This window comes from Staurois parvus, unplaced genomic scaffold, assembly GCF_062004578.1.
Source record: "Staurois parvus isolate SC_StPar_1 unplaced genomic scaffold, SC_StPar_1.0 ptg000041l, whole genome shotgun sequence".
Lineage (NCBI taxonomy): Eukaryota > Metazoa > Chordata > Amphibia > Anura > Ranidae > Staurois > Staurois parvus.
This window is the reverse complement of record NW_028317837.1, coordinates 169811-185678: the sequence shown is the minus strand read 5'-3', so window position 1 is coordinate 185678 and position 15868 is coordinate 169811. Positions and strand designations below refer to the sequence as shown.

The 15868-nt window shown below is 43.8% G+C and overlaps 1 protein-coding gene across 1 annotated transcript; it reads left to right on the top strand.

Annotated features, from left to right (window-relative positions):
• The first annotated feature begins 333 nt into the window (after positions 1-333).
• On the top strand, positions 334-2707 carry LOC149470497 (uncharacterized). The gene has a single exon (XM_089663149.1). It carries the CDS (start codon positions 334-336, stop codon positions 1480-1482), a length of 1149 nt encoding a protein of 382 aa, XP_089519275.1. The 3' UTR covers positions 1483-2707.
• Positions 2708-15868: the final 13161 nt, after the last annotated feature.

Genomic DNA, 15868 nt, shown 5'->3' with positions numbered 1-15868 from the left:
TTTTGTACAGGTGGATTGATGAACCAAGTTTTCGGTCATGTTGGTCTTCATGAATACAGCTGAGTCACATGGAAAATAAAACACATGGGTGTCTTAATTGACTGAAAGTCTTTATTGCAGTTCACTGGAGGATTCACACGGGATACAAGTCATATCTGTGTTCTAAAAGTCATGGTTTGGATCCTCTTCCACATTGATCCAGCAGGAGAAAAGTAATTTCAGTGTTCTGGAAGTGACAATGTCTTTGGAAGTGACAATAAGTGACAATAAAGTCCAACCCAAGTATACATAAGAGGAGTCATTTCAAACTACTTCTTGTTTGGAGATTTTACAATGGAGAGAAAATATATCAGACACCAGAAGGTTCACAATGGAGGGAAGTCATATCACTGTTCTAAATGTGACAAAACCTTTAGACGCAAGGGAGACCTTATAGTACACCAAAGAGTTCACACTGGAGAGAAGCCATATCAGTGTTTTAAATGTGATAAAGCTTTTAAACATAAGTCATATCTTATCGTACACCAGATTGTTCACACTGGAGAGAAGCCATATCAGTGTTCTGAATGTGATAAAGCTTTTACAGTGAAGTCAAATCTTATCAGACACCAGATTGTTCACACTGGAGAGAAGTCATCTCAGTGTTCTGAATGTGATAAAGCTTTTACACAGAAGTCAGATCTTATCAGACACCAGAGGATTCACACTGGAGAGAAGTCATATCAGTGTTCTGAATGTGATAAAGCTTTTACTCAGAAGTCAGATCTTATCAGACACCAGAGGATTCACACTGGAGAGAAGCCATATCAGTGTTCTGAATGTGGCAAAACCTTTACAACCAAGAGGAAGCTTAAAATACACCTGAGCATTCACACTGGAGAGAAGCCATATCAGTGTTCTAAATGTGATAAAGCTTTTACTCAGAAGTCAAATCTTATCAGACACCAGATGATTCACACTGGAGAGAAGCCATATCAGTGTTCTGAATGTGATAAAACTTTTACACAGAAGTCAAGTCTTCTCACACACCAGATGATTCACACTGGAGAGAAGCCATATCCATGTTCTGAATGTAACAAAGGTTTTAAAAGGAAGTCACATCTTATCATACACCAGATTGTACACACTGGAGAGAAGCTATATCAGTGTTCTGAATGTGAAAAAGCTTTTACTCAGAAGTCAGATCTTATCACACACCAGATGATTCACATTGGAGAGAAGCCATATAAGTGTTCTAACTGTGATAAAGCTTTTAAACATAAGTCACATCTTATCATACACCAGAGGATTCACACTGGAGAGAAGCCATATCAGTGTTCTGAATGTGATAAAGCTTTTACAGTGAAGTCAAATCTTATCAGACACCAGAGGATTCACACTGGAGAGAAGCCATATCAGTGTTCTGAATGTGATAAAGCTTTTACAGGGAAGTCAGATCTTATCAGACACCAGAGGATTCACACTGGAGAGAAGCCATTTTAATGCTCTCAATGTGATAAAGCTTTTACAGTCAATGCTGGGCTAATCTATCACCACAGGATTCACAAATTTCAGCATAGATTAAATTCTGGAAGAAAAGAGATATTAAACCCCCTGGCGGTATTCCTCAGTGTAGCTTGGGGTAAAGTTTCAGTACCACAAGCTGTAACCCTGAGCTACACTCAGGAATACACTGCAGTGTTGCTCCGGGATCCCTCGATCACTTACCTTGTCCTGCGCTCCCACGATGTGCCTCCTGCAGTGTCCCCTGTAATGTCCTGCGGCGGATGCCGGCATCTGTCATCTGGGTTCCGTCCCCTGCGAGCGTCGGGACGTACGGGGGATGGAATGGCGGGAAATTTGAAAATGAAAAAAAGTGACATTCACTAAATACACTAAAATCACATAGTATTCCATTCCTGTATCAAACCATTTCACATATATTTTGTCCCGAGTGCTTTGTCCGGCGCCTTGCCTGCATTTTTACTGTTCTTTCTGCTTGGAAACTGAGAAACGTCCATGTCGTCCAAAAAGTGTCCCTTTAGGTCAAAATCGTTTTTAGACCGGCTAGAGAACAGCGATAGTAAATCAGAACCATTTGCAGAATTGAGTGATAATGATTTGTTGGGGAAATTCATCATCAGACACTGAAAACGATTCTGCGACTGAGCTCAGCGATGTGCGAACTTGGCGCTCTATTTCACATTTCAGTGTTTTTGGTTTGATTATATTATTTAATTAAATTTATTATTATATTATTATTTTTTATGATTATTTATTAAATGATTTCATGTTTCAAATTTTATCCTACCCAGGATATTTACTAGACTCGTGTTCAGATAGATTTCAGTGAGTTATTCCTAAAAATTACAGACCTACAATAAAAAAAATACATATTTCCATGCAAAAAAGTACCTCTTTGAGCACAGAAATATGGACAATATCAGACCGCTAGGGAGGTTAAAAAAGTTTCAGGTGTCACAAGTTAGTTTCACATCCCCAATGTCATCCCACAAGCTAGAGAAGAAGGGAAACAATAAAATGTTACTTTAAAGGAACAAACTAAAATCTGAGCAAACTGGAATGTAATCATCGGATGAACTGAGTTTAGTGCTTATGTCCATCAATACACAACTAGAAGGGATTTGAATATTTTATCTTTTGACAATTTTTTTTAAGATAAGCATCAATAACTGAACAGCTTCCCTCATGATTCTCATCTTTATCTTTTTTATGGAGCTTTGAATGAACATGCAATGCATTTTCATGATTCACCAACTGAGTTGTGTTTCCAAGCATTTTCTTCATTTCTGTATCCTGAGGTAATACATGACCAACACTGCCTCAGTACCAGAGACTAGGATGGGGTCTATTATCTTACCAAGTCTCTGAAGCCTCAGTGGGAGAGTCCATTCCAGGTTCTTCTGACTATTGATACATCATCAGCCAGGCTTGAGGTCTCCAGCTAAGCCCACCTTGGCCACTCCTCCCATTACATGTTCCATCTCCTCTCCCATTATCAATGCCTCCTTTCCACATCTCATCTCCTCTCATGGGTGACAACCTTTCAGGCAGGTCTGTGTCTGTGACACCAGCTAGCAAGAAGTCTCTGTTCAGTGAGAAAACAACTTCCCAAGCTGATGCAGGCCTTCCAATACTGAGTTACTGCTGATTTAGGGGATGTATTCAGCAGTAAAACGTAAGCCCAGCTGGCCACTTGTGTTCCATGTGGTTCTGCCAAATGGGATTCCATCAGGTGAAGATCAGAAATCCTTGTTCCATGTTTTCTCTTTCCAGCTATTACTCCTCTCCATAGACTAATCACACAATACAACTGCCAGAGATCTGAACTTACAAAGTGCTGAGTGTGCGGTCATATTCCTACCACTTCTTCCGGGGGACTGACATTCCTCTGATTGGGGTTCACAATAATCACTCTGAGTGCACACATCTCTTTTTGCTGGAAAGTTTGTAAAGAAAACTTCTTCTCCCTGGAAATATTACAACGTTGGCACCAAAGTGTAACTATGGGCAAAATCAGTAATGACATTAATAATGAAATCTGTCATTAGCAGAGCAGGTTTTGTTTTTCCGAGTCTCCTATTGTTTTATTTTTTGTTGTCCCTCCCAGTAGATTGTTTGTTTTCTTTTCTACTTCCTGTGGAAGGCCAAGCCTTTTTGGAAAAATGGCAGTTGGAGGGGTCGGGGCAAATCCTATAACACTGCTGGGGGTGCTCACAACTGTCAGTTGTCATTCATATGGGGGGGTTGGACCTTATAGAGAACCTGTTGCTGTAACTGCTGTAGAAGCGTTAGCTGAAGTTGGGCTTTACTTGTTGTGTGTCTTACTTATAATCTATCTAAGACTTCCCTGTACAGGGTGACAACGCTGCTGTGTAATGTTCCTGCAGAATGATCAGGGTTGTCACCCTGTTACAGAAGGTGGGAAAATAACAGATGTACAGACAGGACCAACAGCTGATACAACTATGTTGCAGAGGGAACTCTGGGAATGCTAATGACAGATTGCATTACACATTCAGTTAGCAGACTTCCTGCTGTTGGTCTGATGTATGAATTGTGTTCTGATATTTACTGTCCTGCTGTAAAAGGTGTAAATGATCGCCCGCATGTTTCCTGTAGTAGCAGGGACTACAAACTCATATCAGGAATAGTAGGATGGGTACCTACCCAAGGGGGTCACCTTTTTGGATTTGGGGGAAACATTTTACATGGTTTATTTCCATTAATGAAACCAACAAGGGGAGTCTCACTTCACTAACAATAGGAGAGCCAATCACAGGCCAGTAACATTTCATGATGCCTCAATGTAATTGCATAATGTTTAATCCCCATTGGTCCATTGGATTCCTAGTCCTTCAAGATGATATTGCTTCTTTTGTGGAAGGGGAGTTCTAAAATGTCTTCCCTTCAGTTCCACCCATAGCTGTACTTTAGGTGATGTTGCCCCTCCCCCATATCTGTAAGGGAAAGCCTCAATTTCTCCCAATACTCCCCTGGCCTTCCAGTGAGAGGAAACATTTTCTCTGGAGTGGAGATGTTTTATGCAGTGAGCCCTTCATAGACGGGATGGGGAATCTAAGTAATCTAAGATAAGTAAGATGAACCGGTGTACTGGAGTCATGGATCAGATAACCAATGACACCATTGATGGTATAGCCGAGCTGACAGCAGAAGTGGCTCCATCACCTAAGGTGGTGTCACAGAGCTACATGGTGGCTGACTACCTCAGAAAATCAAGGCGGAGTCTACAAACTGGTGTCAGAGAGTGCTGTACATTTATATTAGATCATGAGGATCTCAGAAGGAGATATCTACACAAGGTAAAGGAGTTCCAACAGTCACCTGGGTGGGGGAAAGTGGGATCCATTTTATTGGATGGGTTTAGTAATATGGTGGCTTTGCTTTTTTATGTACATGATTAAATTCACATTTTAGAACAGAAGATTACTTGAACCCTGCAAACATGTTTTATTTTCTGAAGCAGAGACCCTGGATAATATAAATGTGATAGTTGCCATTTTCTATGTCACAGAATATTAGCACAGTTGTTCTCAAATGCATATTTTCTGTAAAAAAACATACTAAAGATCATTTTAATACACAAAAAACTCAATATATGACCCAATTTGTTTGGTGAAATATAAAATATTGTGTTTACATCAAGTATATAGATCAGAAACATGTCAAACTTTAAAAATTGTGCGTATTTGTGAAATGGTGACAAACTTCAGTACCAGAAATTGTCCATAGGTGACGCTTTAAAAGCCTTTACAGTCATCAGTTTATATAGTGAACCATGAATGATGGCCCTAGAGTTATTCCTCTCCCTCTGGTGTGTGCAGAGATATGTACAATGTGTAGTGTGATTGATGGTTACATAAGTGGGCGGGGCTGGTATTAATAAGGGGTGTGTCTTATGTTAATCATTTCTTATAATAGATTATATAAATGGTATAAATAGATCCTTGAAATGTAAACAATCTCTTTCCTTCTGTTGTTAAAGTGTCACATATATATGATGAATAAAGTTGGATGATATTTTCACCGCACAATACCGTGGTCTGGGTTCTTCTACAACACATCCCCCCAAAAATGTTCCCTTCCAGTTCTAGGAGTCTGGTGGAATGGGACACAAGCTGATGGTATCTCTTAGGCCCCTTGTACATGGGGGGTCCGGCCCCTGTGGGTGCAATGTTGGCATTATAATACACCTGGTAGGCACAGGTACAGCCTCCAGCCCCGCTGCCTGCAGCCCGTCAAAGTCTACACTACAGCTGGACGGGGCTCAATGCTGCACCAAGTTTACCTCGTGTTTAGGGCGCTCTGTGTTCAGGGAGAAATGGCCGTCATCCTGATCAGACAAAGCATAGAGCAGATGTAGGCCGGTGCAGTCTGCTTCTTCCACTGTAGGTGGCGCCCAACCAGAGTGACATCCCAGCCTGGAGAGGAAGTCGGGGGACACTTGGCTTCTCTGTGGTTTCCCGGTTCCTGGAGACGGCGTGGAATGAAGGGGTCCATGGAGTCCTAGAGTTCAAAATTTTTTTTTTATTTTTTGTTTACACTTTTTAAAAATCATTTTATTCCTGAAGATCACTAAACCCCAAATCTGATGTATTCATTGATAGCAGACACCCTATATAATACAATGTTGGGAGTTGTCATTTTCTATGTTACATGATATTAGCACAACAGTTTATGAAAGGCAACATTTCAGGAACAATATAGTAACGTTTATTTCTGAGCACATAAATGCAATTCATGACCTATTTTCTGGTGAAATATAAAAGATGAGGTTGTGCCGAGGAAATGGGATTCCCAACATGTCAAGCCGTAACACTGTGTGCACTTGGAACACTTTAATAGCCCCTCCAGGTCATCAGTATAGAGTTACACAGGAGCACTGGTGCTCCAATCATTGCTCTCCCTCCGGCGTGTGCGCTGATATGTAACATGTGTGGGGATCACTGTGTTCCTATGTAGGCACCCCAATGTACATGTCAAATCCTGGTCTGTGTATAGGAGGTGCGCTGAGCTCACTCTGTCCTTCCCAGTGACACCCACCATGACAGCACCAGGCTCTGCTCTCCCACATGGTGTCAGGGGGAGGGGCACATCTCTGTGGTGGGTGTGGCAATGATAGGCGGCTTCACAGCCAATTGTATCACTTCCATATGACAGCCGAGATTTGGGTTTACTAAAGTCCACACACTCCCGGCTGTATAGCGGTAGGCAGTGTGGGGGAAAAAACACGTCTGCAGCATTGTTAAAAATCTGAATTCCCAGCAAGTGACTGGAGATTCATATTCCCCCCCCCCCATCCTGTCACTGTAAGATGGTTGACAAAGCCTCCTTAAGGTGGTCATTGGATTTTGGGACCTGTATGTGGCAAGGCTGCCAGAAAGTCTCCCACTTGTGGTGTCCTCATACTGGGGAGAAGTAACAGAATGTGTTTTGGGGTGTAATTCCACATCTCCCCATGGCGTGTGCCAGAAATAGCTCATTAAATTACATTTTGTTTTTCATTTTGCAATAACTTATGGCAAAAACTGTAAATGTTCCATGGACACAACATGCCTCTCAGCACATACTTTGGGATGTATCCTTCCCATAAAGGGGACATTTGGGGGTGTTTGTAAGGTCCGGGCATTTTACTGCCTCAAGAAATGTGATCGGCAGTCAGAAAGTAACAGCGACGTAAAAGCTGCATAAATTCCATTCTATATCCCATAGTTTGTAGACGCCATAACTTCACACAGACCAATCAATATCCACGGATTCAGCTGTGCTTCTACCAAAGACACGGAGCAGAATACACGTTGTACTACATTTATGAAGAAATCTGATTTTTATGGTGTCACAGATCCAACCCAGACGCACACGCCCACAGCGACTAGCTAACCGAGGCGCGCACGTGCGGCCATGACTTGGGGTAAGAGGGAATAAGGGGGACTTAATCTGAATATATATACATATATAAGACTGGCCGTGATATACTATCATAGCCCGCACTACCTCTGGCCACCACTGGAGGGAGACTCCACTCCAATCCAGCTGGCTGACCACACACACAGGCAGACAGACAATCTGGTTCACACTAAGGGTTGAGGAGCAGCCTAGCAATTAACACACCCTTCTAGGATTCCTCCAGCTATCCTACAAGCTAGAACCCCAGTGTTAGTCCCTCTTCCACTGTCCACACACCCCCACACCAGACACACAACAAAAGGTAGCTTGCCACCACCCAACAGTTTTTGACTGGCCTGCTGGGCCACCACACACACACAGATCTCTGTCTGGCAGACCTGTCACCCTTACAATCTGCCAACACGCAGTGCAATTGCATCCAGATTGGCAAGGAACTTGACCGAGTATATAAAGACACTTCAATACAATACAATCTAATCTCTCCGGAGATATGAGCCCGAGCTTAAATACCCAGAAGTCACTTATTAATTTTATGATTTAATATCCTGAAAGTGGGCAGTGCACAAAATATGTACAAAGTATAAAAAGTTACAAATAATACACAAAATACAAGAAGACACACAATTGGCTATTGACTATAAAATAAACGGGAATAAAACAGAAATAAAACTTTTACCCAGAGTCATCCTGCGACTGGAGCAAGTCAGAGAAAGTCAGCAATCTGTCAGTCAATAGAACGGGCTTCATACGAATCACCACGTCCATATGTCAGGGTCCTCAATTTATGGGAATATGGACTTAGGCTGGACATTACTCCTTGGCCAATCAACTTTGGGGAGTGTTCCTGTACCAGACCACAGGACATTCTGGGTAGTGAAATGCCCAAAGTCGATTGGACCAGGAACGGTTTGAATCACCAAGTCAGGGATTGAATTTCCGACACCACGCATCAGTCCGATCATGACAGTACCAATCACTGTTTAGCTGTCGCAATCAGGCACCATATAACCATTTCCTGCATTTCTCTGGGACCCCACATAGGCCACAAATACAGTTTTACATGCAGATGTCGCCCACAGAGTGTCCAATCAGAAGGAAGTATTTTCATCTCTCTGCAACTATTTTAGCTTTTATGAGAGATGAAATATATTCCTTTGATCTACTGATATACTTCAAAGTTCTGGTCTCCCGCTGTGTCATGAAGCCAACCTGTCTAGAGCCCTTTCCTTCCAGGTTTCCCAGGAGGTGACAAATCTTATTGGCACTTAGGTGTCACTTTCAGCCTAGAAGCTGCTCTGTCTTTTCAGATGCTAATGGGTGGGCACATGTCTCTGAGTACCTATGACTGAATATATGACTGAATACATCTTTAAAAACAAGGAATGAAACTAAATTTACAATTACATATTACTACAGATCACATCTCAGCTACTCACATCTGTACATTTATGTCACATCAATTCTGAACACATCTTATATTATTATAACATGGAATGCTAAATCTACATTGTCATATTTTCTACAGATCACATCTCAGCTACTCAAATCTTACATGCACGTTACATATGGGATATGTTTTATAACAAAGTAGAAAATATCACTAGTTTTCAGAATTAAAAAATAAAACCCCCAGTGGTGTTTAAATACCACCAAAAGAAAGCTCTTATGTCAATTTAATTTGTGTACAGTGTAGCATGACCGCACAATTGCCAGTTAAAGTAGTGCAGTGCTGAACAGCAAAAAAAATGCCCTGATCATGAAGGGGGTAAAACTTTCCAAAGCTGAAGGAGGTTATAAATCTTGCTGTCGTCGTATGCAGTTTGGTTTCATTTTCTTACATTTCACAGGCTGCTGTTCTTCTGAGTTCCACAAGGTGGTGATCACACATATACAGAGACAGGAAGTTATGTCAGTTACAGACAGGAAATGATGTAAGATACAGATGTCAGGGATGTCAGACAGAAAGTGATGTCGGGCACAGACGGGAAGTGAGGTCAGGTTTATTCAGGAAGTGAGATAAGTTACAGACAGGAAGTGAGGTAAGGTACAGACAAGAAGTGATGTCAGGAACAGACAGGAAGTGATGTCAGGTACAGCCAGGAAGTGATGTCAGGTACAGCCAGGAAGTGAGGTCAGGCAAAGACAGGAAGTGATGTTGAGCACAGATGGGAAGTGATGTCAAGTACAGAATGGAAGTAATGTCAGGTACAGACAAGAAGTGATTTCAGGCACAGACATTAAGTGAGGTCAGGTATATTCAGGAAGTGAGGTAAGTTACAGACAAGTGATGTCAGTTATAGACAGGAAGTGATATCAGGCACAGACAGGAAATGAGGTCAGGTACAGACAGGAAGTGATGTCAGGTATATTCAGGAAGTGAGGGAAGTTACAGGTAGGAAGTGATTTAAGTTACAGACAAGAAGATGTCAGGTACAGACAGGAAGTAATATCATGCACAGACAGGAAATGGGGTCAGGTATATTCAGCAAGTGAGGTCAGTTAAGGCATAAAGTGATGTAAGGTAAAGAAAAGAAGTGATGTCAGGCACAGACAGGAAGTGAGGTGAGGTACAGACAGGAATTGAGGTCAGGAACAAACAGGAAGTGAGGTCAGGCACAGACAGGAAGTGATGTTAGGCACAGACGGGAAGTGAGGTCAGGCAAAGACATAAAGCGATATCGGGAACAGGCTGGAAGTGAGGTCGGGCACAGACATGAAGTGAGGTCAGGTAAAGACATAAAGCAATGTCAGGCACAGAGGGGAAATGAGGTCGAGAACAGGCAGGAAGTGAGGTCAGGTAAAGACATAAAACGATGTCGGGCACAGATGGGAAGTGAGGTCGGGCTCAGACAGGAAGTTATGTCAGGCACAGACAGGAAGTGATGTCAAGCTCAGACAGGAAGTGAGGTCAGGTATATTCAGGAAGTGAGGTAAGTTACAGATAGGAAGTGATTTAAGTTACAGACATAAAGTGATGTAAGGTACAGAAAAGAAGTGATGTCAGGCACAGACAGGAAGTGAGTTCAGGTACAGACAGGAAGTGAGGTCAGGAACAAAGGGGAAGTGAGGTCAGGCACAGACAGGAAGTGATGTTAGGCACAGATGGGAAGTCAGGTCAGGCAAAGACATTAAGCGATATCGGGAACAGGCGGGAAGTGAGGTTGGGCACAGACATGAAGTGAGGTCAGATAAAGACATAAAGCAATGTCGGGAACAGATGGGAAGTGAGGTCGAGCACAGACAGGAAGTGAGGTCAGGTAAAGACATAAAGCGATGTTGGGCACAGACGGGAAGTGAGGTTGGGTTCAGACAGGAAGTGAGGTCGGGCTCAGACAGGAAGTTATGTCAGGCAAAGACTGGAAGTGATGTCGGGCTCAGACAGTAAGTAAGGTCAGGTATATTCAGGAAGTGAGGTAATTTAAAGACAGGAAGTGATTTAAGTTACAGACATAAAGTGATGTAAGGTACAGAAAAAAAGTGATGTCAAGTAAAGACAGGAAGTGAGGTCATGAACAAACGGGAAGTGAGGTCAGGCACAGACAGGAAGTGAGGTCATACAGAAATTGATGTAAGGTACAGACATGAAGTGATGTCATGTACAGACAGGAAGTGATGTCAGGAAGACAGGAAGTGATGCCAGGCACAGACGGGAAGTGAGGTCAGGCAAAGACAGGAAGTGATGTCGAGCACAGACGGGAAGTGATTTCGGGTACAGACGGGAAGTGATGTCAGGCACAGACAGGAAGTGAGGTCATGTATATTCAGGAAGTGAGGTAGGTGATAAACAAGAAGTGATGTCAAGTACATACAGGACATGATGTCAGGCACAGACAGGTAGTGAGGTCAGGTATATTCAGGAAGTGAGGTCAGATACAGACAGGAAGTGATGTCCGGCACAGACGGAAGTATATTCAGAAAGTAATTTAAGTTACAGACAGGAAATGAGGTTGGGCACAGAAAGGAAGTGATGTCAGGCACAGACAGGAAGTGATGTCAAGCTCAGACAGGAAGTGAGGTGAGGTATATTCAGGAAGTGAGGTAAGTTACAGACAGGAAGTGATTTAAGTTACAGACCTAAAGTGATGTAAGGTACAGAAAAAAAGTGATGTCAGGCACAGACAGGAAGTGATGTTAGGCACAGACGGGAAGTGATGTTAGGCGCAGACGGGAAGTGAGGTCAGGCAAAGACAGGAAGTGATGTTGAGCACAGACGGGAAGTGATGTCAGGCACAGACAGGAAGTGAGGTCAGGTATATTCAGGAAGTGAGGTAAGTGACAGACAAGAAGTGATGTCATTTACAGGCAGGACATAATGTCAGGCACAGACAGGAAGTGAGGTAAGGTATATTCAGGAAGTGAGGTCAGTTAAGACAGGAAGTGAGGTCAGATACAGACAGGAAGTGATGTCCGGCACAGACAGGAAGTATATTCAGGAAGTGAATTAAGTTACAGACAGGAAGTGAGGTTGGGCACAGAAAGGAAGTGATGTCAGACACAGACAGGAAGTGATGTTGGGAACATACAGGAAGTGATGTTAGGCACAGACAGGAAGTGATGTCTGGCACAGACAGGAAGTGATGTTGGGAACATACAGGAAGTGATGTTAGGCACAGACAGGAAGTGATGTCCGGCACAGACAGGAAGTGATGTCAGGAACAGACAGGAAGTGATGTTGAGCACAGACGGGAAGTGATGTCAAGCACAGACAGGAAGTGAGGTCAGGTATATTCAGGAAGTGAGGTAAGTGACAGACAAGAAGTGATGTCAGGTACAGACAGGACATAATGTCAGGCACAGACAGGAAGTGAGGTAAGGTATATTCAGGAAGTGAGGTCATTTAAGACAGGAAGTCAGGTCAGATACAGACAGGAAGTGATGTCCGGCACAGACAGGAAGTATATTCAGGAAGTGAATTAAGTTACAGACAGGAAGTGAGGTCGGGCACAGAAAGGAAGTGATGTCAGACACAGACAGGAAGTGATGTTGGGAACATACAGGAAGTGATGTTAGGCACAGACAGGAAGTGATGTCTGGCACAGACAGGAAGTGAGGTCAGGTTTATTCAGGAAGTGAGGTAAGTTACAGACAGGAAGTGATATCAGGCACAGACAGGAAGTGTTTCAGGCAAAGATATAAAGCAATGTCGGGCACAGATGGGAAGTGATGTCGGGCACAGACAGCAAGTGATGTCAGGCACAGACTTGAAGTCCGGTCGGGCACAGACAGATAGTGATGTCAGGCACAGACAGGAAGTGATGTCAGGCTCAGACAGAAAGTGAGGTCAGGTATATTCAGGAAGTGAGGTAAGTTACAGACAGGAAGCGATGTCAGGAACAGACAGGAACTGATGTCAGAAACAGATGGGAAGGGAGGTCAGGTACAGATGGGAAGTGATGTCAGGCCCAGACGGGAAGTGAGGTCAGGCACAGACAGAAAGTGATGTCAGGTAAAGACAGAAAGTGATGTCAGGCACAGACAAGAAGTGAAGTCAGGCAAAGACAAAGTGATGTCCGGCACAGACAGGAAGTGATGTCAGGAACAGACAGGAACTGATGTCAGAAACAGACGGGAAGGGAGGTCAGGTACAGATGGGAAGTGATGTCAGGCACAGATGGAAAGTGAGGTCAGGCACAGACCGAAAGTGATGTCAGGCACAGACCGAAAGTGATGTCAGGCACAGACAAGAAGTGAAGTCAGGCAAAGACAAAGTGATGTCCGGCACAGACAGGAAGTGATGTCAGAAACAGACAGGAAGGGAGGTCAGGCACAGATTGGAAGTGATGTCAGGCACAGATGGGAAGTGAAGTCAGGCAAAGACAAAGTGATGTCGGGCACAGATGGGAAGTGATGTCAAGCACAGTCAGGAAGTGATGTCCGGCACAGATGGGAAGTGATGTAAGGTAAAGACTGGAAGGGATGTCTGGCACAGACAGGAAGTGATGTCAGGCACAGGTGGGAAGTGATGTCAGGCACAGACAGGAAATTATGTCAGGCACAGACAGGAAGTGATGTCAGGCACAGACAGGAAGCTCCATGTGGGAGGAATTATAGAGGAGACGTTGCTGGAAGTGTGAGTAGAGGAGGTAATGAGATTGTATTTGATCATATCTCCCATCACTCTCCTTTGTGTGACACCATATTTCTCTGTCCCTCTTTGCCCTGTAAATGTCCCTCTTTTCGGTGTGATGTACACACAGACATATGAACAGACAATAGAACGGCCCAAAGTCTTCATACGGCTCTCAGATTTCCCTCAGATTTCACATTATTTCCTGTATTGAAGTGAAAACTCGGATAGAAAAGTAATAGTGAGATCAGACATAAGTGGGTGTCACTGATCACATTGTCCCCAAACGTCACCCCAGATAAACGTTTTCCCGGTCAGGCTCCGGTCACACCAGGAACTGCACGTGTCTCATGACTTCCCACATGTGCGGTTACATGCGTTCGCAGGACGTTTTTATCATGGGGAAGGACAGGTAATCAGAGGGGCCAGACTTGTATTTTGCTCCCAGAGTCACATTTATGTGCATTGCATTGCGTTTACTCACATTTACATGCGTTTATGCACTCACAAAATCCGAAGATTAAAGTGGTTGTCAAGGTTCAGAATTTTTAAATAACAAACATGTCAAACTTACCAGCTCTGTGTAATAGGTTTGCACAGATCCACCAGGATCCTCCTCTTCCCGGTTCCCCCTACCAGCACTCCAGGCAAGATGCTTACTTTGGGGCACTCATGTGTGCTCACTCCCGAGCCGCCTCAATATAACTATGAGAAACACAGAGCATGGTCTGACCCACCCCCACTCCCTCCTCACTGGCTGCTGTATCTCAGCCAATGAGGAGTCAGAGACCCTGGAGAGCTTCTATTCTTGTGCACAGTGCTGGATCGGGATCAGATAAGTATAAGGGGGAGGAGCATCACACTGAAGGTAAAAACCTTCAGCCTCTAGATCCTCCCCTTTAACCCCTCGCCTACCGGGCACTGTCACCCCCTTCCTGTCCGGACCAATTTTCAGCTTTCACCGCTCTCGCACTTTGAATGACAATTGCGCGGTCATGTAACATTGTAGCCATATGAAATGTTTATCATTTTTTCACACAAATAGAGCTTTCTTTGGTGGTATTTAATCACCGCTGGGGGGGAGGGGAGTTATAAACAAAAAAAAGAGCAAAACATTTGAAAAAAAAAGCTTTGCTTTGTTTCTATTATAAAATTTTGCAAACAGGTAATTTTTCTCCTTCACTGATGTGCATTGATGAGGCAGCACTGATGAGGTGGCAAGGATAGGCAACACTGATGTGCATTGATGAGGCACCACTGATAGGACGCACTGATAGCCATCACTGATGAGATGGCAATGACTGGCAGCACTGATGGGCGCTGATAGGCTGCACTGACGAGGTGACACTGGGGGGCATTGATGAGGAGGCACTGATATGCAATGATGGTCACTGATAGGAGGCACTGATGGGTGGCACTGACAGCCCTGACTGGCAGCACTGCTGGGTGGCACTTGCAGGGGGCACTGATGGGTGGCACTGCTGCATCCTGGTGGGAGGCACTGCTGGGCAGCACTGCAAGGCACTGATCATGAGGGCACTGATCATCAGTGCTAATCTATGCTTTGATAGCTGCTGGTTACCGATAACCAGCAACTGTATTTACTGCTTGATCTGCTCTGTCATTGGATACAGCTGATCACGTGATAAAAGGCCGCATCATCACATGATCAGTTGTGTCCGTAGGGCTCAGTGATCACGGATGTCGCCAGGTGCTCACCCCTGGGGGTGCGCTGCAGTGCATGTTCTGGAAAGACATCATATGATGCCCTTCCAGAACTGGGTACCCAGGGGTATATTGGAGAATATATAATTGGAGGAGCAGCTGCTGCAGCTATATAACCCAAGCAGGCCGACGCATGGATTTTTTATTTCATTTTTGCATTTTTCAAAATCTTTTGATAAAAATTAGATCTGCAAAATACCGTGCCTCTGATCAAATACTTTGGGGTGTCTACTTTCTAAAAAAGGGTCATTTGGGAGGTGTTTGAACTTTCCTGGCAATTCAGGACCTCTGAAACCGGAATAGTTAGTAAGGAAGCTAAATATGACCTTTGAAAGCCTGAACGTGGTCATTAGATTTTGGACCCCTGTACGTGGCTAGGCTTCCAAAAATGCTCTCATATGTGGTATCCCCAGAAGTAGCAGAATGTGTGTTCGGGGTGTAATTCCACATATATCCATGGCTTGTGTGAGAAATATCTCGTCTCTGACAACTTTGTGTAAAAAAATAAAATCTTGCATGCACTCAACATGCCTCTCTGCAAACACCCACATCCCATATACAAGGGGCCTAAGAGATACCATCAGCTTGTGTCCCATTCCACCAGTCTCCTAGAACTGGAAGAGGACATTTTTGGGGGGGGTGTTGTAG

What these genes read in the sequence shown, in the direction of transcription:
- LOC149470497 (XM_089663149.1), top strand. Translation starts at nt 334, where the DNA reads ATGGAGAGAAAATATATCAGACACCAGAAGGTTCACAATGGAGGGAAG.